The sequence below is a fragment of the Camellia sinensis genome, chromosome 10, assembly GCF_055761805.1.
Source record: "Camellia sinensis isolate YWXY chromosome 10, ASM5576180v1, whole genome shotgun sequence".
In the NCBI taxonomy this organism is placed as follows: Eukaryota; Viridiplantae; Streptophyta; class Magnoliopsida; order Ericales; family Theaceae; genus Camellia; species Camellia sinensis.
This window is the reverse complement of record NC_138970.1, coordinates 155,639,668-155,663,631: the sequence shown is the minus strand read 5'-3', so window position 1 is coordinate 155,663,631 and position 23,964 is coordinate 155,639,668. Positions and strand designations below refer to the sequence as shown.

The 23,964-nt window shown below is 33.2% G+C and overlaps 2 protein-coding genes and 1 pseudogene across 2 annotated transcripts; 1 reads left to right on the top strand and 2 right to left on the bottom strand.

Annotated features, from left to right (window-relative positions):
• Positions 1-320: 320 nt before the first annotated feature.
• LOC145800780 (uncharacterized) lies at positions 321-6,726 on the bottom strand. Its single transcript, XM_082890518.1, has 2 exons — positions 6,650-6,726; positions 321-732 (listed from the first exon to the last, which is right to left on the bottom strand). The coding sequence occupies exons 1-2, from the start codon at positions 6,724-6,726 to the stop codon at positions 321-323; spliced, it is 489 nt and encodes a 162-aa protein (XP_082746644.1).
• Positions 6,727-9,014: 2,288 nt separating this feature from the next.
• Positions 9,015-16,932, bottom strand: LOC114309589 (putative acetyltransferase At3g50280; annotated as a pseudogene).
• Positions 16,933-22,511: 5,579 nt separating this feature from the next.
• Positions 22,512-23,219, top strand: LOC145800779 (uncharacterized). Its single transcript, XM_082890517.1, has 2 exons — positions 22,512-22,781; positions 22,899-23,219. The coding sequence occupies exons 1-2, from the start codon at positions 22,512-22,514 to the stop codon at positions 23,217-23,219; spliced, it is 591 nt and encodes a 196-aa protein (XP_082746643.1).
• The last annotated feature ends 745 nt before the right edge of the window (positions 23,220-23,964 follow it).

The window sequence follows — 23,964 nt, the reverse complement described above, 5'->3', positions numbered from 1 at the left end:
CGCCCATCTGATGGTAACCTATTCTGAGATCAAACTGAGAGAACATGGCTGCCCCCTTCAACTGATCAAACAAGTCATCAATTCTAGGTAGCGGATACTTGTTCTTGATAGTCACCTTGTTTAGCTCTCTGTAATCTATGCACATACGGAGAGTGCCATCTTTCTTGGAGACAAAGATCGCAGGTGCTCCCCACGAGGAGTTACTTGAACGAATGAATCCTTTCTGAAGCATCTCTTCCAGCTGCTTCTTCATCTCCACAAGCTCTTTAGGCGCCATTCTTTATGCCGCCTTAGAAATTGGTGCAGTTGCTGGCACTAGGTCAATGCGATCCAGGTATCTCTTGAAAGACATCTTCAAACTCACACACAACATCTACCTCACTAATATCCTGCTTAGGGATTTCTACCGAGCACAGAAAACTCATCATCACCGACGCTTCTCCATCGCTAGAAGTGTGGGTAAGCCGTGACATACCGGGAATATCTATATTTACAATCCTTCCAGCACAATCTAGAGTCACAAAATATTTTCGTAGCCAATCCACACCGAAAATAATTGTAAACCCCTCAAACCCTAAAACAATTAGGTCTGCATACAAGACTCTACCCACAAAGTCAATCTTAAAATCTTTACACATCTCATAAAAAGTAACTGCCCCTCCTAAAGGGGTCTCAACACGAATAGGTCTAGACAATGAGGTAGTTATAATACGTTCTCTTTCTACAAACTGTCTAGATGTAAAAGAATGAGAGGCACCAGTATCAAAAAGTACTCAAATGGTTTCTCGAAAAAGATTAAAGATACCTTCTAGTTATCACCTTCAAGTTAAACACACAAAAATTCATTCATAAGTATAAAAATGCACCGTTTCTTGCTTAAATAATTTGAATTGACCAAAACTCAAAGAACGAAAGTTGTACAAAATCAAATTTTCTAAAAGATATAGCGAACGAATTTAACAGAAACTGAACAGGTTAAGAGAAAAACTTGATCTAAAAATCTAGACAGAATTCAATCGAAAAATCTGAAGCTGAAAACGAACAAAAACTTCCCTAAGATGATTTTTTTCGGAAAGGTTCAAAACATAAAAAGTGTGCAGAATAATGCTTTACTTCAGTTAACTCGAAACCAATAAAAATGAGCTCGTTTCGTGGGTTTAAACAGCCTATAAAATCTGCATTACTAAAATAAATCAAACCGACAATAACCAAGGTCATCCGATTATAAGTTCTAATCGATCTTTTTAATAAAAAGGTACAACACAAAAGTTGTCCAAAATCACGTATACATGCCTCTGCTCCAATTTCATAATTTATTGAGGTCGATTACTATTTTTCAATATGTACAAATCAATAAACTCATAATTAAATTTTTGTACCTTAACTCCACCACTTCGGCCCTCCCCTTCCGGCCTACACATATATCCCATGTGCCTCCCGTATACCTAACACCATTCCGAAGCCAAATTTGCACAGGGATATCGTCCCGAGTTTGACTCACACTCCCCGGATGGTTAGCATATACGTACGCGCGCAAATCAAAGCACTCGTCTACTCATGAGAATGAGGCAACAATAAATATATACACAACATCTAATACATGAGAATAAACATAACAATGCCAAGCCTAAGGCATTCAAATAAATCTCATAATTCTCACTTTTTTTTTTATACACTCTTTCTCACCATCACTCAAATAAAATAACAATCCATAGAGTCATGGTGGAGTATAAGGAATTTATCTATGGGTTCCTAATTAATTTTAATTTCATATATCCATGAGTGTAATTACAACCATAAAATAAATCCATATAAAAATCCTAAACATAGCATACACAACTAATCAAAATAATTAAAATCAATCCATCATCTACATGCAAATACAAAATCAATCCAACATCAAATAAAAATAAATAAATAAAAACAACGAATCAATCCATCCTCTAACCAATATCTATAGATTCTAAGTTTATTTTAATTTTATATAATCATGAGTGTGATTACAACTATAAAATCAATCCATATAAAAATCCTAAACCTTGCATATACAACTAATCAAAATAATTAAAATCAATCAATCATCTAAAAACCCTAAACCTTACACAAACAACTAATCAAAATAATTAAAATCAATCAATCATCTAAAAACCCTAAACCTTACATACACAACTAAACAAAATAATTAAAATTAATCAATCATCTAAAAACCCTAAACTTTACCTAGACAACTAATCAAAATAATTAAAATCAATCAATTATCTAAGAACCCTAAACTTTACATACACCACTAGCCAAAATAATTAAAATAAATCTATCATCTTTATGTGAATATAAAATCAAACTAATATCAAATAAATAAAAATAAATAAATAAAAACAAAGAATTAAACATAAATTAAAGGAAGTGGATTTTGTACTCACAATATTATTTTGAAGATCAAAGAAATATTTAAAAAATTAATGGAGCCACTAAAACAAAATCCTAAACCTAATCTTTTTCTTCCTTTCTCCCCTCTTCACGACACACATAATGTTTTGATCTCTCTCTCTCTCACGGCGCCGCACTCAGCACAACCCTTCTCTTTTTTTTTCTTTGTTACCTTTTAATTCACTTATAGCCTAATTGACTACATATTATATATATATAAACCTAAATCTCATACATAACAACCTAATAAACTATTATATAATATTATACAACAAATTATAATATATATAAATATAAATATACGATAATATATATATATATATATATAAATAACAAATATAAATACACCTCTCTTTTTTATGTATAAATGAATATATAAATATAAAAATTCTGATTAATTATATATAATTAAATACCACATTAAACTAATTAAATATCACATTAAATTAACTAAACAGTACATTAAAAAAAACTAAACGCCAACCAAACCATCCACCATAATCACATAGCTAACCAATACTTCAACATTAAGGTAGCAACAACTAGTCAAAACAATTTAAATAAAGTACGGTAACAAACCATGCCAAATTATCCCAATATTAAAGTCATAAAAAAAATACATAAACTACTAACAACCCTAAGCTCAAGAAAAACAAAAGAAGTCCGAACGACATGTCCTACGATCATAGTTATTTCTTGTCACCACCATAGCCTCAACTAATCCTGCAAAGGAAGTTCGGCTGCGCTCAAATAAAACGCACCCGAGTTGCCAAGAAACAAAACGGGTCAGTATACGAGTATACTGATATGAGTACAAGATTCAACACCCACGTGTCCACTAGACACAAACAAAAATACATTAAATTCTTATTACGGGATAAGACAAGTAGTTTCAACCGTACCGAGACGAATGAATAGTTTCTCGAGATACGGTGGCATTTAGTTTCTTATCCGTACACAACGAAATATAAATTGATTATAAAATAGACAAAATAGAAATAAAAATATGGTGGGTCAGCCCTGCATAAAAAATTAGTAAGACCCACCATCCAGCAAAAAAAATAAAGTTAGTATAATTTAATCATAAGTAACTTGCTGAATAAGTATAAAAATGCACTGTTTCCTGCTTAAATAATTTGAATTGACCAAAACTCAAAGAACGAACGTTGTATAGAATCAAATTTTCTAAAAGACAAGGTGAACGAATTTAACAGAAACTGAACATGTTAAGAGAAAAACTTGATCTAAAAATCTTGACGGAATTCAATCGAAAAATTTGAAGCTGAAAACGAACAAAAACTTCCATAAGATGATTTTTTTTCGAATAAGTTCAAAACATGAAAAGTGTACAGAATAATACTTTACTTCAGTTAACGCGAAACCAATAAAAATGAGCTCGTTTCGTAGGTTAAAACAGCCTATAAAATCTGCATTACCAAAATAAATCAAACCGACAATAACCAAGGTCATCCGATTATAAGTTCTAATCGATCTTTTTAATAAAAAGGTACAACACAAAAGTTGTCCAAAATCACATATATATGCCTCTGCTCAAATTTCATAATTTATTGAGGTCGATTACTATTTTTCAAGATGTACAAATCAATAAACTCATAATTAAATTTTTGTACCTTAACTCCACTACTTCGGCCCTCCCCTCGTATACCTAACACCACTCCGAAGCCAAACTTGTACGGGGATATCGTCCCGAGTTTGACTCACACTCCCTGGATGGTTAGCATATACGTACGCGCGCAAATCAAAGCACTCGTCTACTCATGAGAATGAGGCAACAATAAATATATACACAACATCTCACACATGAGAATAAACATAACAATGCCAAGCCTAAGCCATTCAAATAAATCTCATAATTCTCACTTTTTTTTTTATACACTCTTTCTCACCATCACTCAAATAAAACAACAATCCATGGAGTCATGGTGGAGTATAAGGAATTTATCTATGAGTTCCTAATTAATTTTAATTGCATATATCCATGAGTGTAATTACAACCATAAAATAAATCCATATAAAAATCATAGACATAGCATACACAACTAATTAAAATAATTAAAATCAATCCATCATCTACATGCAAATACAAAATCAATCCAACATCAAATAAAAATAAATAAATAAAAACAACGAATCAATCCATCCTCTAACCAATATCTATGGATTCTAAGTTTATTTTAATTTTATATAATCATGAGTGTGATTACAACCATAAAATCAATCCTTATAAAAACCCTAAACCTTGCATATACAACTAATCAAAATAATTAAAATCAATCAATCATCTAAAAACTCTAAACCTTACATACACAACTAAACAAAATAATTAAAATTAATCAATCATCTAAAAACCCTAAACTTTACCTACACAACTAATCAAAATAATTAAAATCAACCAATTATCTAAGAACCCTAAACTTTACATACACCACTAGTCGAAATAATTAAAATCAATCTATCATCTTTATGTGAGTACAAAATCAAACTAATATCAAATAAATAAAAATAAAAAAATAAAAATAATAAATTAAACATAAATCAAGAGAAGTGAGTTTTGCACTCACAATATTATTTTGAAGATGGGTCCAGCTTGTCTCAAGTTGATATCAAGACTGGACCCGTCTAGTTCGGCCCATAGGGCCTATTTTTTGGGCCCGTTTTGATAATCCGAACTGTTCAATGTGTAGAAATCGTCAAGTACTACAATGCCTGTAAAAAATCATGCTGATCGGATATCAATAGCTATGTGAGCAAATCAGTTTTGTATAAAAAAAATGGGCGGTGAAACAATTAACGGTTGTTAAAAAACTGTTTTATTCACATAACTATCGATATCTCATCAACGTGATTTTTTACAGGCATATAGTACTCGACGAGTTCTACATATTGAACGGTTTGGATTATCAAAACGAGACCCGTGGTGGGCCTCCACGGTCCAGTCCGTTCTTGGACTGGACCAAAGCCACTGCCTTTGAAAATCAAAGAAATATTTGAAAAATTAATGGAGCCACCAAAACAAAACCCTAAACCTAATCTTTTTCTTCCTTTCTCCCCTCTTCACGTCACACACATAATGTTTTGATCTCTCTCTCTCTCGGCGCCGCACACAGCACAACCCTTCTCTTTTTTTTTCTTTGTTTTCTTCTAATTCACTTATAACCTAATTGACTATATATTATATATATATAAACCTAAATCTCATACATAACAACCTAATAAACTATTATATAATATTATACAACAAGTTATAATATATATAAATATAATATACGATAATATATATATATATATAAATAACAAATATAAATACGCCTCTCTTTTTTATGTATAAATAAATATATAAATATAAAGATTCTGATTAATTATATATAATTAAATACCACATTAAACTAATTAAATATCACATTAAATTAACTAAACAATACATTAAATTCTCATCGATCCACATAATTAATAAAGCCAAAAATAAAATAAGATAATAATAATCATAATAATAATAAATAATGACTTAAGAAAATTAGAGTGACTACAAAAAATGTTATTAATTTTTAATTTTCAGCGATAGCTTAAAAAATTCGTCACAGAAAAACATTAGTAAATGTAATTTTTAGCGACAATTTATAAAAATTTTGAAAAAAAAATACTGATTGTCTATTTTTAGCAAAATATGCAAAAAATTATCACAAAAATTATTTTTATCGATAATTTTATTATGACGTATTTTCAATAGGACTTGACAGAAATTAAGTTCAACTATTATGACCTATTGGTAGTTTATCCTAAATTTTTGGAAATTTTATTGTTGACTGCTCTTTTTTCTTTTTGTCTTTTTTTTTTCTTCTCATTTTTAGTTTACTTTTATGTCTTAATAGAAGATCTTGAAATATATATAAATAAAGAATTTAAAAATCTATCCAAGACAAAGAGAATATTATTGTCCTAAACAATTTATTATTTGGTAAATTACACTATTTGTTTTAAAAATAATTGTAGAAATCTTGCTATAGCTATCTTATTTTCTAAATTATTATACATTTCGGTTAAACGTTAGCCATATGTTTGCTAAAATATGTTGATGTCACATTACATGATTTAAGACTTTAAATGTCAATAAGTTCCCTTGGTTGTCTTCTACATTCGAAAACACAACAAAACACCACCAGGCAAACAATACCATTTGAACAAACATCAACCACATACTCACCGATCAAATAATGCTTCATTATCTTCTTCATTGTCTTCTATAATGCCAAAGTCAGTACAATAACTCATAATCAACATCACTTTAAAAAATAATTAAATATCATAATGGAATGTAACTAAATTTGATTTGATAATTTTCTAATGCCACCAATATAGTGGTATGTAATATCAATTTAAATCATAACTTATATATGATATACATGTGTACTGTACCAGCATCACCTTAGCTAAACCTTCAAACAAATTGGGACTTTAAAAAAATAAAAATAAAAAAAACTTTGAGGGGGCCAATTCGTAAGGCCTTGTTTGTCATAATTTAAAAAAGTCAAAAAGTCGAAAAGTCGCTATCTTATTTAAGTCACATCATCTTATTTAAGTCACATTACCTCTCTACCACATCACTTCAAACCCAACCCATATTTCATAAAAAGTAAAAAAATGCACTTATTTAGATCATCCCAAACCATCTTTAAATATAGAATAGTTAACAATACTGAAATGTTTGCAGGCAATGTCCCCCTTGCCACTCCTTGTGTCCGATTCTACGAAAAAAACGCTATGTGTGAAATTAAAAAAAAAATCAAAGTGAAATTTAAGATAAAATAGTCAATTCTTAAATGAAGCCTTAGTAGGGGTGTAATTTTGGCCCGTGGCCCGCGGGCGGCCCGAGCCCAAGCCTAGCTGATGCCTTGGGCCAGGGCCAGGGCCATCATTTTGAAGCTCAGCCTAGCCCATTGGCCCGCTCAAGGCCCGCCCAAAAGCCTAGTCCGAGGCCCGGCCCGCCCGGCCCACCAAATGCCTAGTGTTATTTTTAATGGAAAATAATAAAAATTTGGTGGAAAAAATAAAAAAAATTGTTTAGGCCCACCCAAAGCCCGAGCCCAGGCCCAAGCCCAAAGGCCCGGCCCGAGGCCCAGCCCACTAGCCTGCCCAAAACTCGAATACCCCTGGGCCTGGGTTAGGACCTGGGCCTAGTTTTCTAGCCCGTAGGCCGGCCAAGCCCGGCCCAATTTTTTTGGCGAGAGCCCACAAGACCCGACATGGGCCCGGGCTCGGGCCAAAATTACACCCCTAAGCCTTAGTACGAATGATTTTATTTTATTTTTTTTTATCAATCAATAAGAGAATAATTATAAATATAAGAAATATTTACATCATCAAACAAACTATTAGCCCAAAATAGTTGAAAAGTTAACAAAATCTAAAACAACTAATATACTAAGTTCACCAAGCCCAAGCCCAAATAAACTACTACCAGAAAGGACATCAAATTTCTCTTTATAAGAGTTGAACTCGAGATCTCATACCCCAATAATTAAGTGTAAGATTCTATTTTTAGTAAAACCATCTTTCCTGATAAAAAAAAAAAAAAAAAAAGGTGTGAGTTGGAGGTGTTGTTGGGCATGAGTGCCGGTTTCGATCTAAACTATTTATCTTGCATGGTTATGTGTATACAAAAAAATTGAGATTGGTTTTCTTTTTTTTTCTTTTCTTTAAGTACATCGGAAAGACAAAATGGCATTCAATATATTTGGTTTAAATTTTCTGAATTCAGTTTCCTAAAAATTGAATTTTTGTTTTTCGTATTTTGTTTTTGTTTTTGTTTAAGTTTTAGTGAATATTTTTTAAATTTTAAGTAATTTTTTTTACCTTTTTTAGATGCACCTTACTTAAATATATCTAAATAGTAAAATATTTGCGAAAAAATATTTTAAAAAATTAATAAATATACAAAAACATGAAAAATGTACTGAATTTTCTTTTTTTTTTTTGTATTTTTGGTATTTAACAATTTTTTTTTAAAAACAATTTCACAAATATTATACTTTTTAAGTGTATTTATGTTAGGTGTGTCTAAAAATTAAAAAAAAATGCTTAAAAATATAAAAATACAGAAAATAAAAAAGTAAAATTTTCTGAAAAGTATTTTCTAAAAACCAAAACCAAATAAGGTTATTGGTTTTCGATAAGCATATTATGGTAACTATAATTATTTGCAACACTGTTGGGGACCCCCAGTGGGAGGTGACTCCCAGCACCCCCACCTCCATGTGGGGGGGGGGCTATGATAGCAAGCCTAAAAACAAATAAAAATAATAATATATATTTTTTTTTTTTTGCACCAATCCAAAAACAGTGGAGGTGGTGGGGTTCTAAGTCTTTATTGAATTATTTATTGGTATAGAAATGCTAACATGAAAATTCAAAATTTGTATTATATATGTTAGTTTTTTTTAATTTATGTGGTTGCTCCCATTTTCGTTTTTGATAAAGGTCTTATTTGACAAGTTAAAAAAATTATGTAAAAAATTACTAAAACACAATTTATAATTTTATTAAAAAAAATATTCATTCTTAAACGCATCAAAATTTATTTATTTTTATTTTTTTTGGTTAAATAAATAATAATAATAAAATCCAAGAAAAATGACTGATAAAACAAACCTCAAACGAGGACAAACTTGATGGACCAAGTGACAACATTGTAGATGGATCACAGAGTGACAGCCTCCATGAACTCTTCATCATCCCTCATAGCAACCAACTTCTGAAGCAACAAGCAAACCTCAACGTCAATACTCCCTTCTTCCACCCGGGGAAAAACCGTTATCTTCCCATCACTCTTGTTCGCGATGCCAGTTCTCACCGCCACCGGTTTTCCCCAACCAAAGTCATTCCCATACACATTAAACCGAGGCGAACTACTAGTCATCAAGGCATTGTTTGTCAGAACACTCATTTTCAATAGTTTCGGATTCTTTACCCAATCCTCGTACAATTTCCTAATCCCATCATTCGTCGGCAAAGCAATCGCTTTATTCATTTGCCAAGCCACCCAACCAAGTCCTTTCCCCACCACCTCCTCTGCCGTGGCACGTAAAGTCTCACCATTAATTGTATTCCCAAAATACCCTTCTGGCAACGGGGGTTGAAGTCTTGGCCTCGCACTCACTAGAAAAACATACTTCACCTCTTGGTTAGTGTCATTGATGTTTTGGCAACGTACGACAGATCGCCATAGATGAGCTAGTAATGCTTGGAGAGAGGAGATAGTTGTGGTGTTCATCTCGGCATTGGCTTTGGCATTAAGTTTTGCAATTTTCTCTTTCGTGAAATGAAAAACCATTTCTTCTACTTTTGGTAAAACGAAGGTATCGCTAATTTGCTCGGAGGAAAAAGGGATTCGAATGGGGCAGTTGACATCACTAGGAAACCAACGGTTAAGAACCGGAGGTCACGGTATTTTGTCAGAACCTCGAGCTATTTCGGACCAAGAATTAAAGAATTGCCAGAAACACGACCCGTCAACAACCGCATGATTCATGGTGCTGTAAGTTTTAATAATACATGTAACCAATAATAATGCGGAATTAAACTTTACAAGATCTTGAATTCAATACAACTCAAGAATAAAACATACCTTTGTTAGCCATTGAATTAGAGAAGTTGAGAAAATACCCCTTAGAGTTGAACCTTTAATTTTGGCTCACCTTCTTCTCTCTGTCTCTCTTAATTAGGATGACTATAAAACTTAAAGTGATGGAAAAAATACTCATGATATGAAAGGGGAGTCACCCATCCTTATATAGAGGAGAGAAGAGGGCCAAATAAACTCTATCAGAAGAATTCCTAATCCATCAAGGTTTTCTTCTTATCTTAGAGGAGTGATTATATTAAAATTTTATTTACTGAACTTGATCTCAAATATTGGCTTTATCTATTTGTGGAGTCCAAATAAATTAAAACATGTAGAAAATATGTAGGCTATTGGGCCACACTAGAAAAATAAATCCAACATTCTCCCACTTGGCCCATTAAGCCGATTATGATGCAATTATGAGTTTTTTTTTCAAAAATATGCAACTTAAAAAATTTTGACTCATTGGATTCCACACTAAAAACTTTGACACGTGATCATGAATTTAAAAAAATAGCCAATAAGTTCAGATATATTAGAAACTATTATACTGTGATTACTTCAGATCACCAATGTGAGTCATAGCGGTTATATAACATTTATGTCATATTTCCTTCTATGCACCACACCATTGATAACCTTCACCAACCCAGTCCTTTATTGGGATATATAATTATTTGCCTGAAAGGCCCCTGTAATTTGTCTTGTTAAGACATTTCCTGTTTATCAATATTCAAAATAATGTGTACACACATTTTTAGAAACAGGAAAAACAGAAACAAAATTATTATTGCGCAAATAGTGTCAAAAAATAAGCACTCATGATTAACCATACACATCAAGGGTTGCTTAAAAGACCCATCCTGATAACATGCTCTTTGTATGTCTTTGGTGGCAATCCCTTTGTGAATGGATCAGCAATCATAAGAGAGGTGTTTAAGTTTTCAATTAACACTTGTTGTTTCTGGACTCTTTCTCTAACAACCAAGTACTTTACTTCCATGTGTTTGGAATCACTGGAGTACTTTCCATTTTTAGAGAAGAAAACTGCTACGGTATTGTCACAATATATCTTCAGCGGCCTGGTAATTGAGTCAACAACACCAAGTCCTGAGATGAAATTTCGCAACCATAAAGCATGATTTGTAGCCTCAAAGCATATGGAATGTCCTTCATTTGTTTTCTTTTCAAGTCATTCCTTGGACACTGTTTTTCACTTAATTTATCACCCTTCGTGATGGGTGCATCACCGACTGAACAAAACTGCATATTGAATCTCTCCAAAACACGATCAATATATCCTTTTTGAGATAGTCCTAGCAATCCTCAAGATCGATTCCTAAAGATCTCTATGCCAATAACATAGTTTGCCTCACCCATATCGACCATTTTAAAGTTCTTGGAGAGATATTCCTTGGTTTCATGCAATAAGCCAAGGTCATTACTAGCTAACAAAATGTCATCCATATATAGCACCAACATAATGAACTTGCTCCCACTAACCTTCAGATATATGCACTAATCAACTGCATTTTTCTTAAATCTGAAAGAGGTAATGGTATCATTAAACCTTAAATACCATTGCCTAGAAGCTTGTTTAAGGCCATATATGGATTTTTTTAATTTGCAAGCTAAATGTTCTTTACCTTTCTTTGCAAATCCTTCGGGCTGCTCCATATAAATTTCTTCATCCAAATTCCCATTTAAAAAAAGCAGTTTTCATATCCATTTGATGCAACTCTAAGTCATAATGAGCTACCAATGCTAGGATGATTCTAAGCGAGTCCTTCTTAGATACTGGAGAGAAGGTCTCTGTATAGTCTATGCCTTCTTTTTGAGTAAAACCTTTGGCAACAAGTCTGGCTTTAAATCGTTCGATATTGCCTTTTGCGTCACGCTTGGTCTTGAAGACCCATTTACACCCGACCTTTTTACAGTTATTAGGCAATTCGACGAGATCCCAAACACTATTCTGTTCCATGGATTTTAACTCTTCATTTATAGCATTGACCCATTTAGAAGAATCATCACTATTCATGGCTTGTGAAAATGAGACTGGATCTTTGTTAATCCCAATATCAAAATCAGATTCCTGTAGATACACCATGTAATCATCTGGAATGGCAGGCTTTCTTTCCCTCTGAGATCTTCTCAGAACTGCCGGTTGTGGTGGTTCTACAATATTTTCAATGGTGGTATCTTCATGAAGTGGTGAAACATGAGGTGGTGAAGGATTTTCATCATGTTGTTCATTTTCCTCAGCCTGTGGAATAGTCTGAGGAACAACAACTTTTCGATAAGGGTCAAATGTTGGCACATCTATCCTAATTTCCTCGAAATTCACCACTCGTGTTTTCTTACTCCCACTGATTTCACCATTCTCTAGGAATCTAGCATTACCAGTCTCCACTATCCTCGTACTGTGATTAGGACAATAAAATTTGTACCCTTTAGACTTGTCTGGATAACCAATGAAATATCCAGATATTGTTCTTGAGTCCAACTTTTTCTCTTGTGGGTTGAAGATTCTTGCCTCTGCTGGACAAACCCAAATATGTAAGTGTCTCAAACTAGGTTTCCTACCAGTCCACAACTCAAAAGGAGTTGTTGGGACCACCTTACTAGGAACCCTATTTAAGATATACATTGCAGTCTTTAAAGCTTCACCCCACATTGAAATAGGTATAATTGAGTAACTTAACATACTCCTAACCATATCTTTAAGTGTACGATTACGCCTTTCAGCAACTCCATTCTGCTGTGGCGTACCAGGCATTGTATATTGAGCACAAATGCCTTTCTTTTCTAAGAATTTGGCAAATGGGCCAGGATTTTGGCCTGACTCATCATATTTACCATAATATTCACCACCCCTGTCTGATCTCACTATTTTAACCTTTCTATCTAATTGTCTCTCGACTTCAATTATGTACACCTCAAGGATGTCAACAGCCTGAGACTTTTCATGAATTAGATACACATATCCATAACGTGAGAAGTCATCTATAAATGTGATAAAATATTTTTCACCACTAAGACATGGGATGTTGAGTGGCCCACAAATATCAGTATGAATTATCTCAAGAAGCTCATTACTTCTTGTGGCACATTTCTTGGTGTGTTTGGTTTGCTTTCTTTTAATGCAATCCACACATATCTGAAAATTAGTGAAGTCTAGGTTTTCCAAAATCTCATTCTTCACCAATTTTTCAATTCTATTTCTAGAGATATGCCCCAACCGTCTATGCCACAAGATTGATGATTTTTTCATTAATTAGACCACGTTTTAAACCAATATTCAAATGCAGAGTTACTAATGATTGTGCAAACTCATGATTTAAGGTAATTTTATATAAACCATCACATAAATTACCAGAACCAAAAACATTAAATTGAGTTTTTCACAATTAAATAAAACTGAATATCCAACACGATCTAATTTGGATAACGAAACTAAATTCCTAGAAATTGAAGGAACATAAAAAGTGTCTTCTAGATCCATCTGATGACCCGTCTCTAAGATCAGTCGATAAGTTCCTACAGCTACGACTTCAGCTTTGAGACGGTTCCCCATATAGACAAATCTTTCACTTTTCTTCAGTTTCCTGGTTGAGAGGTATCCCTGCATGTCATTTGTAATGTGGGTCGTGGCCCAGAGTCAATCCACCACATATTAGAAGGTACTTCAGCAAGGTTTGATTCATAACAAACAAAACAAAATTTCTTATATTTCTTTTCGAACCAAGCCTTTCGCTTGCTGCAATCTTTCTTCACATGTCCCTTCTTACCACAAAAGTAGCACTTGACAGTGAAACCATTCTGAGCCTGATTTTCTTCCCCAAGTTCATTCCTTCTCTTTGGTGGATTTTTCTTTGATTTTACAATCTTACCCTTCTTTTTCTTTATAGCTCCATGAGTTACAGCCAATGCAGTTTGACGTCCTTCCTCCCTCAACCTCACTTCCTCCTGAACACACATATTAGTCATCTCATTCAAACTCCATTTATCTTTATTGGTGTTATAGTGAATTTTGAATGCACCGAACTGTGATGGAAGTGAGTTGAGAATAAACTGCACGAGGAAAGTTTCATCAACCTGCATCCCTAAAGTTTTAAGTTTTGCAACTTTGTCGCCATATTGAGGATGTGATTCTAAACTCCTCGGTGGCCATTATATTTCATTGTTGTTAATTCAACCATAAGAGTGCCAGCAAGTGGCTTGTCGATCTTCAACAGCCTTTAACCAAATTTTACTTTAAGCGTTAGGGTAATGTCACTAAAGAGTCCTTTGGTCAATAACCAAGTAAGATCCCAGGAAGGTCGGAGGAGTCAATATAGCCTCCCTTCTAAGTCCAACCACCTTAGATAGCAAGCTATCTTTTTGACAGATCTTAAGAGGTATTAACACAAGATCTCATAAGTAACACGGAAAAAGGCATAAACAATATACATATTAAAGCTTTGAGAATTATGATGAACTATTGATATCACATAAGTTTTTCCTTTGGGCAAAACTTAGGTATATCTATTGTCCACTCGTCAAGAATCACTTATGTAGGTCTAAAGTAATTTATGCAATTTTTCAGCTAGTCATGTTACCTTTGGTTATTCAATTCTAATCTATCAAATTACATAAGTTACATTATCCTACCCAGTTTATAATTATTTGAAAGTGACTCTCCTTTGGGCTAGTCTCAATCTCCTAATTATAACTGCAATTGAGAATATTATCGACCTTAATGTTACCCTTTTAACAATTCTTTTATGTAGTTCTATATTCATAAGTTTTACAAATCTAGGCCACTTTGGCAGCTACTAAATTAGTAAACCCTATGAATACGGAACTAACCAACAATATTCTCTATTCATTAATTTTGAGTTATTTAATTATCATTAATTCAATCACAATTTTAATGAAATCACTATTTTTATGATTTCTAAAATTTCTTTTATGTGATTGCTATTACCAATATAATAATAATAACTCTGGATGAACAGGAATATTTATATATGTATTATAACAATCATGAATATCTAAAATAATGGTTAATAAGAATTACACCTAATATGAATTAACCACTTTAATATTTAATATTCAATGTCATAAAATTATATCATGATATCAATTTTAAATCATGAAAATATATAAATATTTAACAATAATAGACAATAAGTGTGCATAATTAAACAAAGCAAAAACATAATCCTCTAATGTGATACAATCAAATAAATATATTTATTTAATAGTCCGAACGATTCAGCAAAATTGATTCAACAAAATTCTAAAATTGCTTTTAATCTATGCACTTTATCATAACGGCAAGCAATACACTCAATTCAATAACATATTATGAAGTTTATAAAAATTATTATCACTAAAATTGATAATAAATCAAAACATGCATATAAACAGCATATAGAATTACATAAAAGTTTGCACCTAACATATCACAAAACAAAGTGAGTGAGGGAGTCCATGATGTGCATACTTAGTTATGATTTAGAAATCAGGAATGAAATCTTCTTTCACACAACCTTTGACTTTTAATAACACAAAAAGAGTTTCTTTGATGTATAATGAATATGAAAGAGATTAGATGTACCATTCAGACACTGCCTAATAAATATGGCATGCAGCTTACAAGGTTGAACATACAGCGTATATTCAAGATAACCAACACATGCCGAGAGTTCAAACCTTATGAACAAAAAATATGTTGTTATGAATAATTATAATTATAATATAATAACAATATTCATAAATATATTATTATTCCAAGGTGTATTGATTCACAAACTAAAGCTCTGATACCACATATAAGTTTTAATAATACATGTAACCAATAATAATGCGGAATTAAACTTTACAAGATCTTGAATTCAATACAACTCAAGAATAAAACATACCTTTGTTAGCCATTGAATTAGAGAAGTTGAGAAAATACCCCTTAGAGTTGAACCTTTAATTTTGGCTCACCTTCTTCTCTCTGTCTCTCTTAATTAGGATGACTATAAAACTTAAAGTGATGGAAAAAATACTCATGATATGAAAGGGGAGTCACCCATCCTTATATAGAGGAGAAAAGAGGGCCAGATAAACTCTATCAGAAGAATTCCTAATCCATCAAGGTTTCCTTCTTATCTTAGAGGAGTGATTATATTAAAATTCTATTTACTGAACTTGATCTCAAATATTGGCTTTATCTATTTGTGGAGTCCAAATAAATTAAAACATGTAGAAAATATGTAGGCTATTGGGCCACACTAGAAAAATAAATCCAACAGGTGCAGCCCACGAAGAAGCCGTCTACGAGCTCAGTTACTTGAACCGCAAGCAATGGTTTGGAAATGCCTTCATGGTTAAGGTAACCATTTAGAGGGAAAAAAGAATGGACAGGTCGAGGTACGTGCACGGGACCGAGGATATCGCTGACAGTGACATTGTCAGCGATGGCATGAACGAATTGCGCCCCGGCATTGTTGCAGTCTATGAAGAACGAGGAGGTGTCATCGTCATTTTTTATGGTACCGAGACGGCCAGTAAGGAGAGGAAAGAAGTCAAGTGTGCGAGAAAATGAGATCTTGAGATGATCAATTATGGTGTTTGCTAGCAGTGATAGTGGTAGTTGATGTTGTTGTGATTGTGATGGTGTCGGTGTGGGTTTGAGGCAGATAAGACCCTTTTGGATAGGGCAAACTAAGATAAGTTGGAGATCCCATGGAGTCAACTCAATCCTATGATGGGTTGATTCACCATGGTGGTGACTAGTCGCTTGGACTAGATCAACGGAGATGAATCGAATTTCCGCCATGTTTCTGTCTCTACAATTTTTTTCTATTTTTTGTTACTTGTATGTTTGATCAATGCTCAACGTTTTGAAGCGTTTTGTGAGTGTTAAATAGAAAATGTTAGCAATATAACAGACACGTGATAGACAGGTGTTGGACAATTTCCAGCTGTCATTCACCAGCGCCATGCAAACATATTTCCACCTATCATCCACCGGCGCAATATAACATACACGTGATACACGTGTAAGAAATTTTTTTGATTTGTTTAGTGATATATTTTGAAAATAATTTTAGAGTTTGAAAGTTTTTGATAATTTGATATTTTGTTGGGAGATTGATTAATAAATATTCTCCCGCCATATTGGAGTGTCACATTTTAAAAAAGTATATTAAAGAGTTTTTTGGTATTACATTATACCCGCTACATTGGAGTGTCACTTGTCATGTCTGGGAAAAGTATACTAAGGACTTTTTAATTTTTTTTTTAGAGTGTCATATTATGCCAGTCATGTTGTCACGTTTGAAAAAAATACACTAAGGAGTTTTTATTTTTTTGAAGTGTTACATCATACATGCCACGTTATCACATTTGAAAAAAGTACATTAAGAAGTTTTTAATTTTTTTGGAGTGTCACATCCTTAGGGTGTCACATTAATATCTACCACATTGGAGTATCACACTATACATGTCACATTAATAAAAGGGTATAGTTGTCTACCAAAACACTACCAAAATAAAAAAATAAGACCACATGGAAAGTAACTCTCCACTAATAGGACTTGATAGATCAATAGAAAAAACTTTGGACTAATTGAAGTACTTGTTTGTGAGATGAGATTTATTGGTAAATATCTCTATTTTGTTATAGTTGAGTAGATCTGTGTGAGAGAAAAAATGATTGACAAGAAGAGAGGCAAGAGAAAAAAATGATCGATTGATGTATAAGAGTGAGAAAGTGATTTTGAAATTTTTTTTCAAAAAATTTGAACCAAACAAAATTTTGAAATTTTTTTTCAAAAATTGTATCTTCAGTTACAAACCAAAAAAGTCCTAGATTTTTACGAAAAGATGTGCAGAAAAGTAAAGAAGTGATGTGATAATTTATAATAACTTTTTAATCGTTTAACTTAAATATATAATTAACAAACAAAACCTAAGCGTTTGTTTGGCATCTTTTAAATAAATATATTTATTTATATATTTATTTGAGTCACATTATTTTCTCATATTTTTTATAATTTTTTATAATTTTTTTTTAAAAATATAATTATTTAGATTATTCTAATTTAAACAACCCTGAGCTATTTTACTGATTTTTTTGATTTTTTTTTTAAAAAAAGTGAAATTATATACTGCAATATAGAAATGTTAAATTACCTATTTGCCCTTGGGGATTCTGGTATCTGATTTGATGCTTCTGATAGGAAAAAGAGCTGAGACCACGTATGCAGATCTTACAAGATTGCGGACTCATTTGGTGTAGCTTTCAAAAAGATTATAAATTTTAATTTTAATCGGGAGTTATTAATTTGTTTGATGTTGGTTGTTGGATTAGTCACATCATCTTGTTTAAGTCATATCACTTTTTTATTGCATCACTTCAAATTCAACTCACACCTAATTTATATTTCATAAAAAGTCAAAAAATACACTTATTTAGAACATCTCAAACAACCCTTTAAGTTGTTGAGTAGTGCTTGTTAAATAAGCAGTGAAGTACCTTTTTCAATTAACTTTTATTTTATATTATTCACTTTTTGTCTACATTTCTCATAAATAATAATAATAATAATAATAATAATAATAATAATAATAATAATAATAATAATAATCTATTGTCCATTTTAGCCTTTTTCTATTTTTAAAAAAATAAAAAATAAAGAAATCTAAGAGTATAACTGTAAATTAATATATCCATGGCAGAAACTGAAAATAAAAAATAAGGGTGTGCAGTTTCTCAGAATCAATTTTTTTAAATTAAAATAACTTGTTAAAATTAGAAACTGTTTGAAATAAATTTGACCAAACAATCTAAAATAACTTTTTCAAAACAAAAAGTTATAAACTGACCCAAAAAAATCTAAACAAACACCCCCAGCATACAAACTAGGTGTTTGGGAAGTGGATTTTTTTTGTAAGTTTTTTTAGTTGTAGGATATCATTGTAGTAAAAAAATTGTGTTTGGAAAGATAGTTGAATTTTTTTTATAGTTAGATATGATGTTTGTGAGAAAAAAAGTGAAATGATTATAGAGTTTGATGTGATATTTTGTTTGAATTTATTTTTTTTGATTTTATAAAACATTTGTCTTGTAGTGAAAAATAAATAAAATAAATAAATAAAAAAACACTCAAAAATCAAATTCCCAAAAACCGCCAACAATGATGCGTCGTCAATTACAGCGGATAGCTACAGACATAGAGGGGTGTTTTGGAAACTTAATAAAAAAAAGTAAAACACATTTATATAAATATTTTAAAAGTTTTTTATTTTAAATATATTTTTTTTTAATTTTAATATTTTAAACTCAAAACACAATTTTAAAAAAAAATTCAAAACTTATAACCAAACACATAATTCGAAATTCTACAATACTTTCAAAACTCCATACTCAAATTATAATCAAACACATAACAAAAAAACTAAGGTTGTTGGAAATTTTGGTTTTTATAGGCTTATTTTTGGCCAACTTTGAGTCCAAAATGGAATGGGCCCAAATCATCTTTTGGGGTGGGTCCGAAAAGGTGACGTATTCCTTACTGCATAGCAAGTCACACGGTGAAGACGGTTCGTCAAAACCATTTATGAGTGAATGGGAACTTGACGTCGTTTTCGGATTTGTGGAATGGACATTTAAAGAAGTAAAATATGGGTTTCCTTGAATTGGTTATCCCACATTGGAAACTTAAGAAAACTTATGTGTGTATATAAGTTTTAAGTGGCAACATTTGGGTTAGACCCCAAGGGGCATGTGACAACCCTCACCTTTGATTAGCGTTTAATTATGATTAAGCATGATAAGTAATTGATTAAGATGAAATCCTAAATTGATTACATGTGTGTGTTGTTTTAAATGCATTTCTATCTGTTTGTTACTGAATGATCTGTTCGTGTTTTAATTTCGAATTGAAAGCCTTACCGGTGACCGATTCAAAAATTGATTAGTGTTATATGCTAATAAGGATTTATAGAATTTTACGGTAGGTTTAATTAAAATTTGATTTGGAATGATTAAATTAGAATAAACAATGCTAAATTAATTGAATCTAAGTTAATTACATGTTTGCCATTAGTGGGCCTTACAAGACCATTTAACTTAGTCTTGATTCATATATGTTTGGCACACCACTCTTCGTCCATCTTCTTGACAAAAACATCAGAGAGAGAGAATTCGAAGAAAAATTGATTCAACAAGAGATTGGCTTGAAACTTAGAAGAAGTTGAAGAAGACTTGAGAGATTAGGCTTCTACACTTGAAATTCAAGACTTAAGGTAGGAAATTCATTCCCTGAATTATGAATTTAAGTTGTTTCATGCATGGTTATGGAAAAATTGGTGATTAGAATCAAGAATTAGCTTAAAGTGTTGATTTGAGAGTCCATTCATACATTCATGATCATATCAAGGAAATTTTGAGGTTGTCTTCATGGGATTCACACATGCATGTTCATATTTTAGTAATAATCCAAGAATTCACCATGTTTTTGAGTTTAATCTTGCATTTGGTCATGCTTTAGAGCATTAGAGTTCATAAGAACTCATGCATGCTATGTTCTTGCATTGTTCATGAAAGTTCCATTGAAATTGTGTTCAATTGGCACACTTTTAGGCTTTGATTTTATGAAATGATCTTCAAAACATGTTGTATTTTGAGTTTCTAAGTGTTTTCTAGAAAATTGGCCCCAAAGGATGAGTTTTGGCATGTTTGATTCTTGGTTTAAGCTTTGGGAGTAAATCTGGAAAACCCAGATTTTGGCTTCCACGCTCGAGTGAAGGATTCCACGCTCGAGCGACCACCTTTGTTTTCAGAGTTCCGCTCGAGCGACGGAATGCTAGCTCAAACGTAAATTGCAAGCTCTCAGGTTTTTACGTGTGCAAACGCACGCTCGAGCAACGAGACCTACGCTCGAGCGAGGAACTGTGTCTCACGCTCGAGCGAGCATCAAGCGGAGAATTTCAGCAACCAGTACTTTTCACATTTTTGCAGACTGCTCGAGCGAGGGAGTCTACGCTCGAGCGACCTCTCTGTTTTAGTAAGCTCGCTCGAGCAAAGAAAGACATGCTCGAGCAAGACCCCAGTTTTCAGCAAGTTTTGGAAAGTGTTATTAAGTACATTTTTGCATCCTCATTCTATCCTAGGCATTCCTAGGCCATGTTTAAGGAATCTTAATGAGGATAATGTTATAGAACCACACCAAGTCAAGATAGGGGCTTAGTTATTAATCACGAGTGTGTAATTTAGTGTGTGTTCGCTCTGCAACTCTGTAGGGTTGGCACCCGAGGATGCTGATTAGCCTGCCTACAGCACAGTAATCTGTGAGTAACAATGTTGTAAAGATATGTTCAATCATAATTATTTTCTGAACGATCGACTGTACTGCTTTCTGAAGTGACATTGTTTACTGAATGAATGTTTGTCCTATTTTATGAACTGTACTCATGGCATCCATAGCAATTTACTGTTACTGCTATTGTTACAGAAATCTCTATTAGTTCCAATGTTGGAACCATTACCGTTTACTGTTTCGATGGCCATCAACTGACTGTTCGGTCTATTAAGACCTACTGTACTGTTCTGCCATTGGATGTACCACGTATGATTGCTATGATTTCTAATTGACTGACATGGCATGAAATATGAGTCACTGATTGAATAATTGATCTACTGATGCAAATGACTGTTTTAATTACTGAAAGGATATTCATTCTCAACCCCTTCACATAGTTGTTATTCACTGGCTTTAGCTCATAGTTTATATATATATATATATATATATATATATATATATATATATATGTAGGTGGCCAGGCATCGGACCGAAGTTAGAAGCGTCAAGTTAAGCTCATGTTTTTTCCAGCCAACCGTTGTGCCTCACTTTGAGATTCCAAATCTGCTCGAGCCAAGGCTCTTTTTGGGGTGTCTCAGATCCACCCTTTTGTCTTTGTTGTGTATTGAATGTTTAAGACTTGATTGTACAGTTATGGTAAAGGGATTAGGTCCCTAACCGGTATGCTATGTGTATCTGACATGTGTATATTTATATGGTTGAATGTGGTTTTGTCCATAAAAGTCTTTTTCCATTCAGGTTTTCACAGCTCATTGGACATCTTTTATTTACTGTTTGGCTTCCGCCAGCACCTTTTATACTTTACTACTGTTATTACTGTTAAGAAAACCTTTGGTAATCACGGATTACTGGCCGGTTACGATGCTAAACCCTTAGGGACAGGTTTGGATTGTGACAGAGTGGTATCAGAGCACGAGTTATACCACACACACGTGTCCAAATGAGCTATAGGATATCCTAGAAAAGTAATTAGGGTATTACATGAGCATAAGAAAGTGTGTGTGGTCATAATACAAATATATGTGCTAATGTGCTTAAGTAAACAATTTTCCTATGTTTATTATTACCGTATTGCATATAGTGAAATGGAGAATGCAAGAAATGCCGATGAATCTGAATCATCTGAAGCAAGAATGACAATGTTGGAAAGAATGGTTGAATTGTTGACTGAGGCTCTAAGGCAACAACAGAACCAACAGCCCACACCTCCTCCAGTACAGCCAGAACTAAATCTCAATGATGATGTAACTGCTTTGACACAAAAGTTTAACAAAATGAAGCCACCAACGTTCCAAGGAGGTCTTGAGCCACTAAAAGCCGAAGTATGGGTATTAGAAACTGAAAAGTTGTTTAAAGTATTTCCTTGTTCGGAGGCACACAAAGTATTACTGGCTACGTTTACTTTACAGGAAGAAGCTAGACGGTGATGGATGCTTATAAGTGATACCAACAATGCTATGACTTGGGCTCAGTTTAAGGAAGCTTTTTATGAGAAGTATTTTTCCCAGTGTGTCAGGGATCGTAAAGTAACTGAATTTGAACAGTTGAAACAGGGTACCATGTCAGTAGCAGAATATGAATCTAAGTTCACTGAACTCGCCCGATATGCACCACACATGGTTGATACTAATTATAAAAAGGCTAGAAAGTTTGAAGGCGGGCTTAATGTGGAGATACTTGATCGAATCAATGTCTTGAAACTGCTCAAGTATGTGGATGTTCTTGACCAAGCGATTATGGCCGAGGCAAATGTCACTGCATTGAAACAGACTAAGACACCGGTAACCGAATGACGGGGTAAGAGACAAGGCTTCAATTTCAAAAAGGGCCGAAATAACTCATTGAATAAAAAGCAAAACACAGGGTCAACAAGCAGCTCTAGTTAGGGAAACAGTTCCATACCACCCTGCTCCGAATGCAGCAAAAGACATAAGGGGGTTTGCTACAAAATTTCTGGGGCATGTTACAGGTGTGGCAAGGTGGGTCACATGGTCAAAGATTGCCCTTCCACGTCTCAAGGCACTAGTAAGGCTACAGCTAGTGTCGCAGCATCAACTGCTACACCAAAACCCAATCCCAAAGCTACTGGAAAGGAACCTTTAAGGCAAGGCCGAGTGTTTGCACTTGTACCGGGAGACATGCAGAACACCGAGACAGTTGTGTCAGGTATACTCTCAATTTGTGCCTAAAATGCTTATATTCTGATTGATTCGGGGTCTACACATTCGTTTGTCTCACATCCTTTTTCACGAAAATTAAATAGACCACTAGAACCCATGAACTATTTGTTAGTTGTTTCTTCACCTACTGGGGGATCCATGACTTGTACTTATGTGTATCCTGCATGTGAGATTGTTATTAGAGATGTACTTTTGTATGTTGATTTACTGCCTTTGAACCTTGATCATTTTGATGTAATTTTGAAGATGGATTGGTTGACAAAATATCATGCTTCCATAGACTGTTTAACGAAACAAGTTATTTTTCGTCCACCTGGTTTACTTGAATTTGTATTTAACGAAGTTGGTGTAGTACATC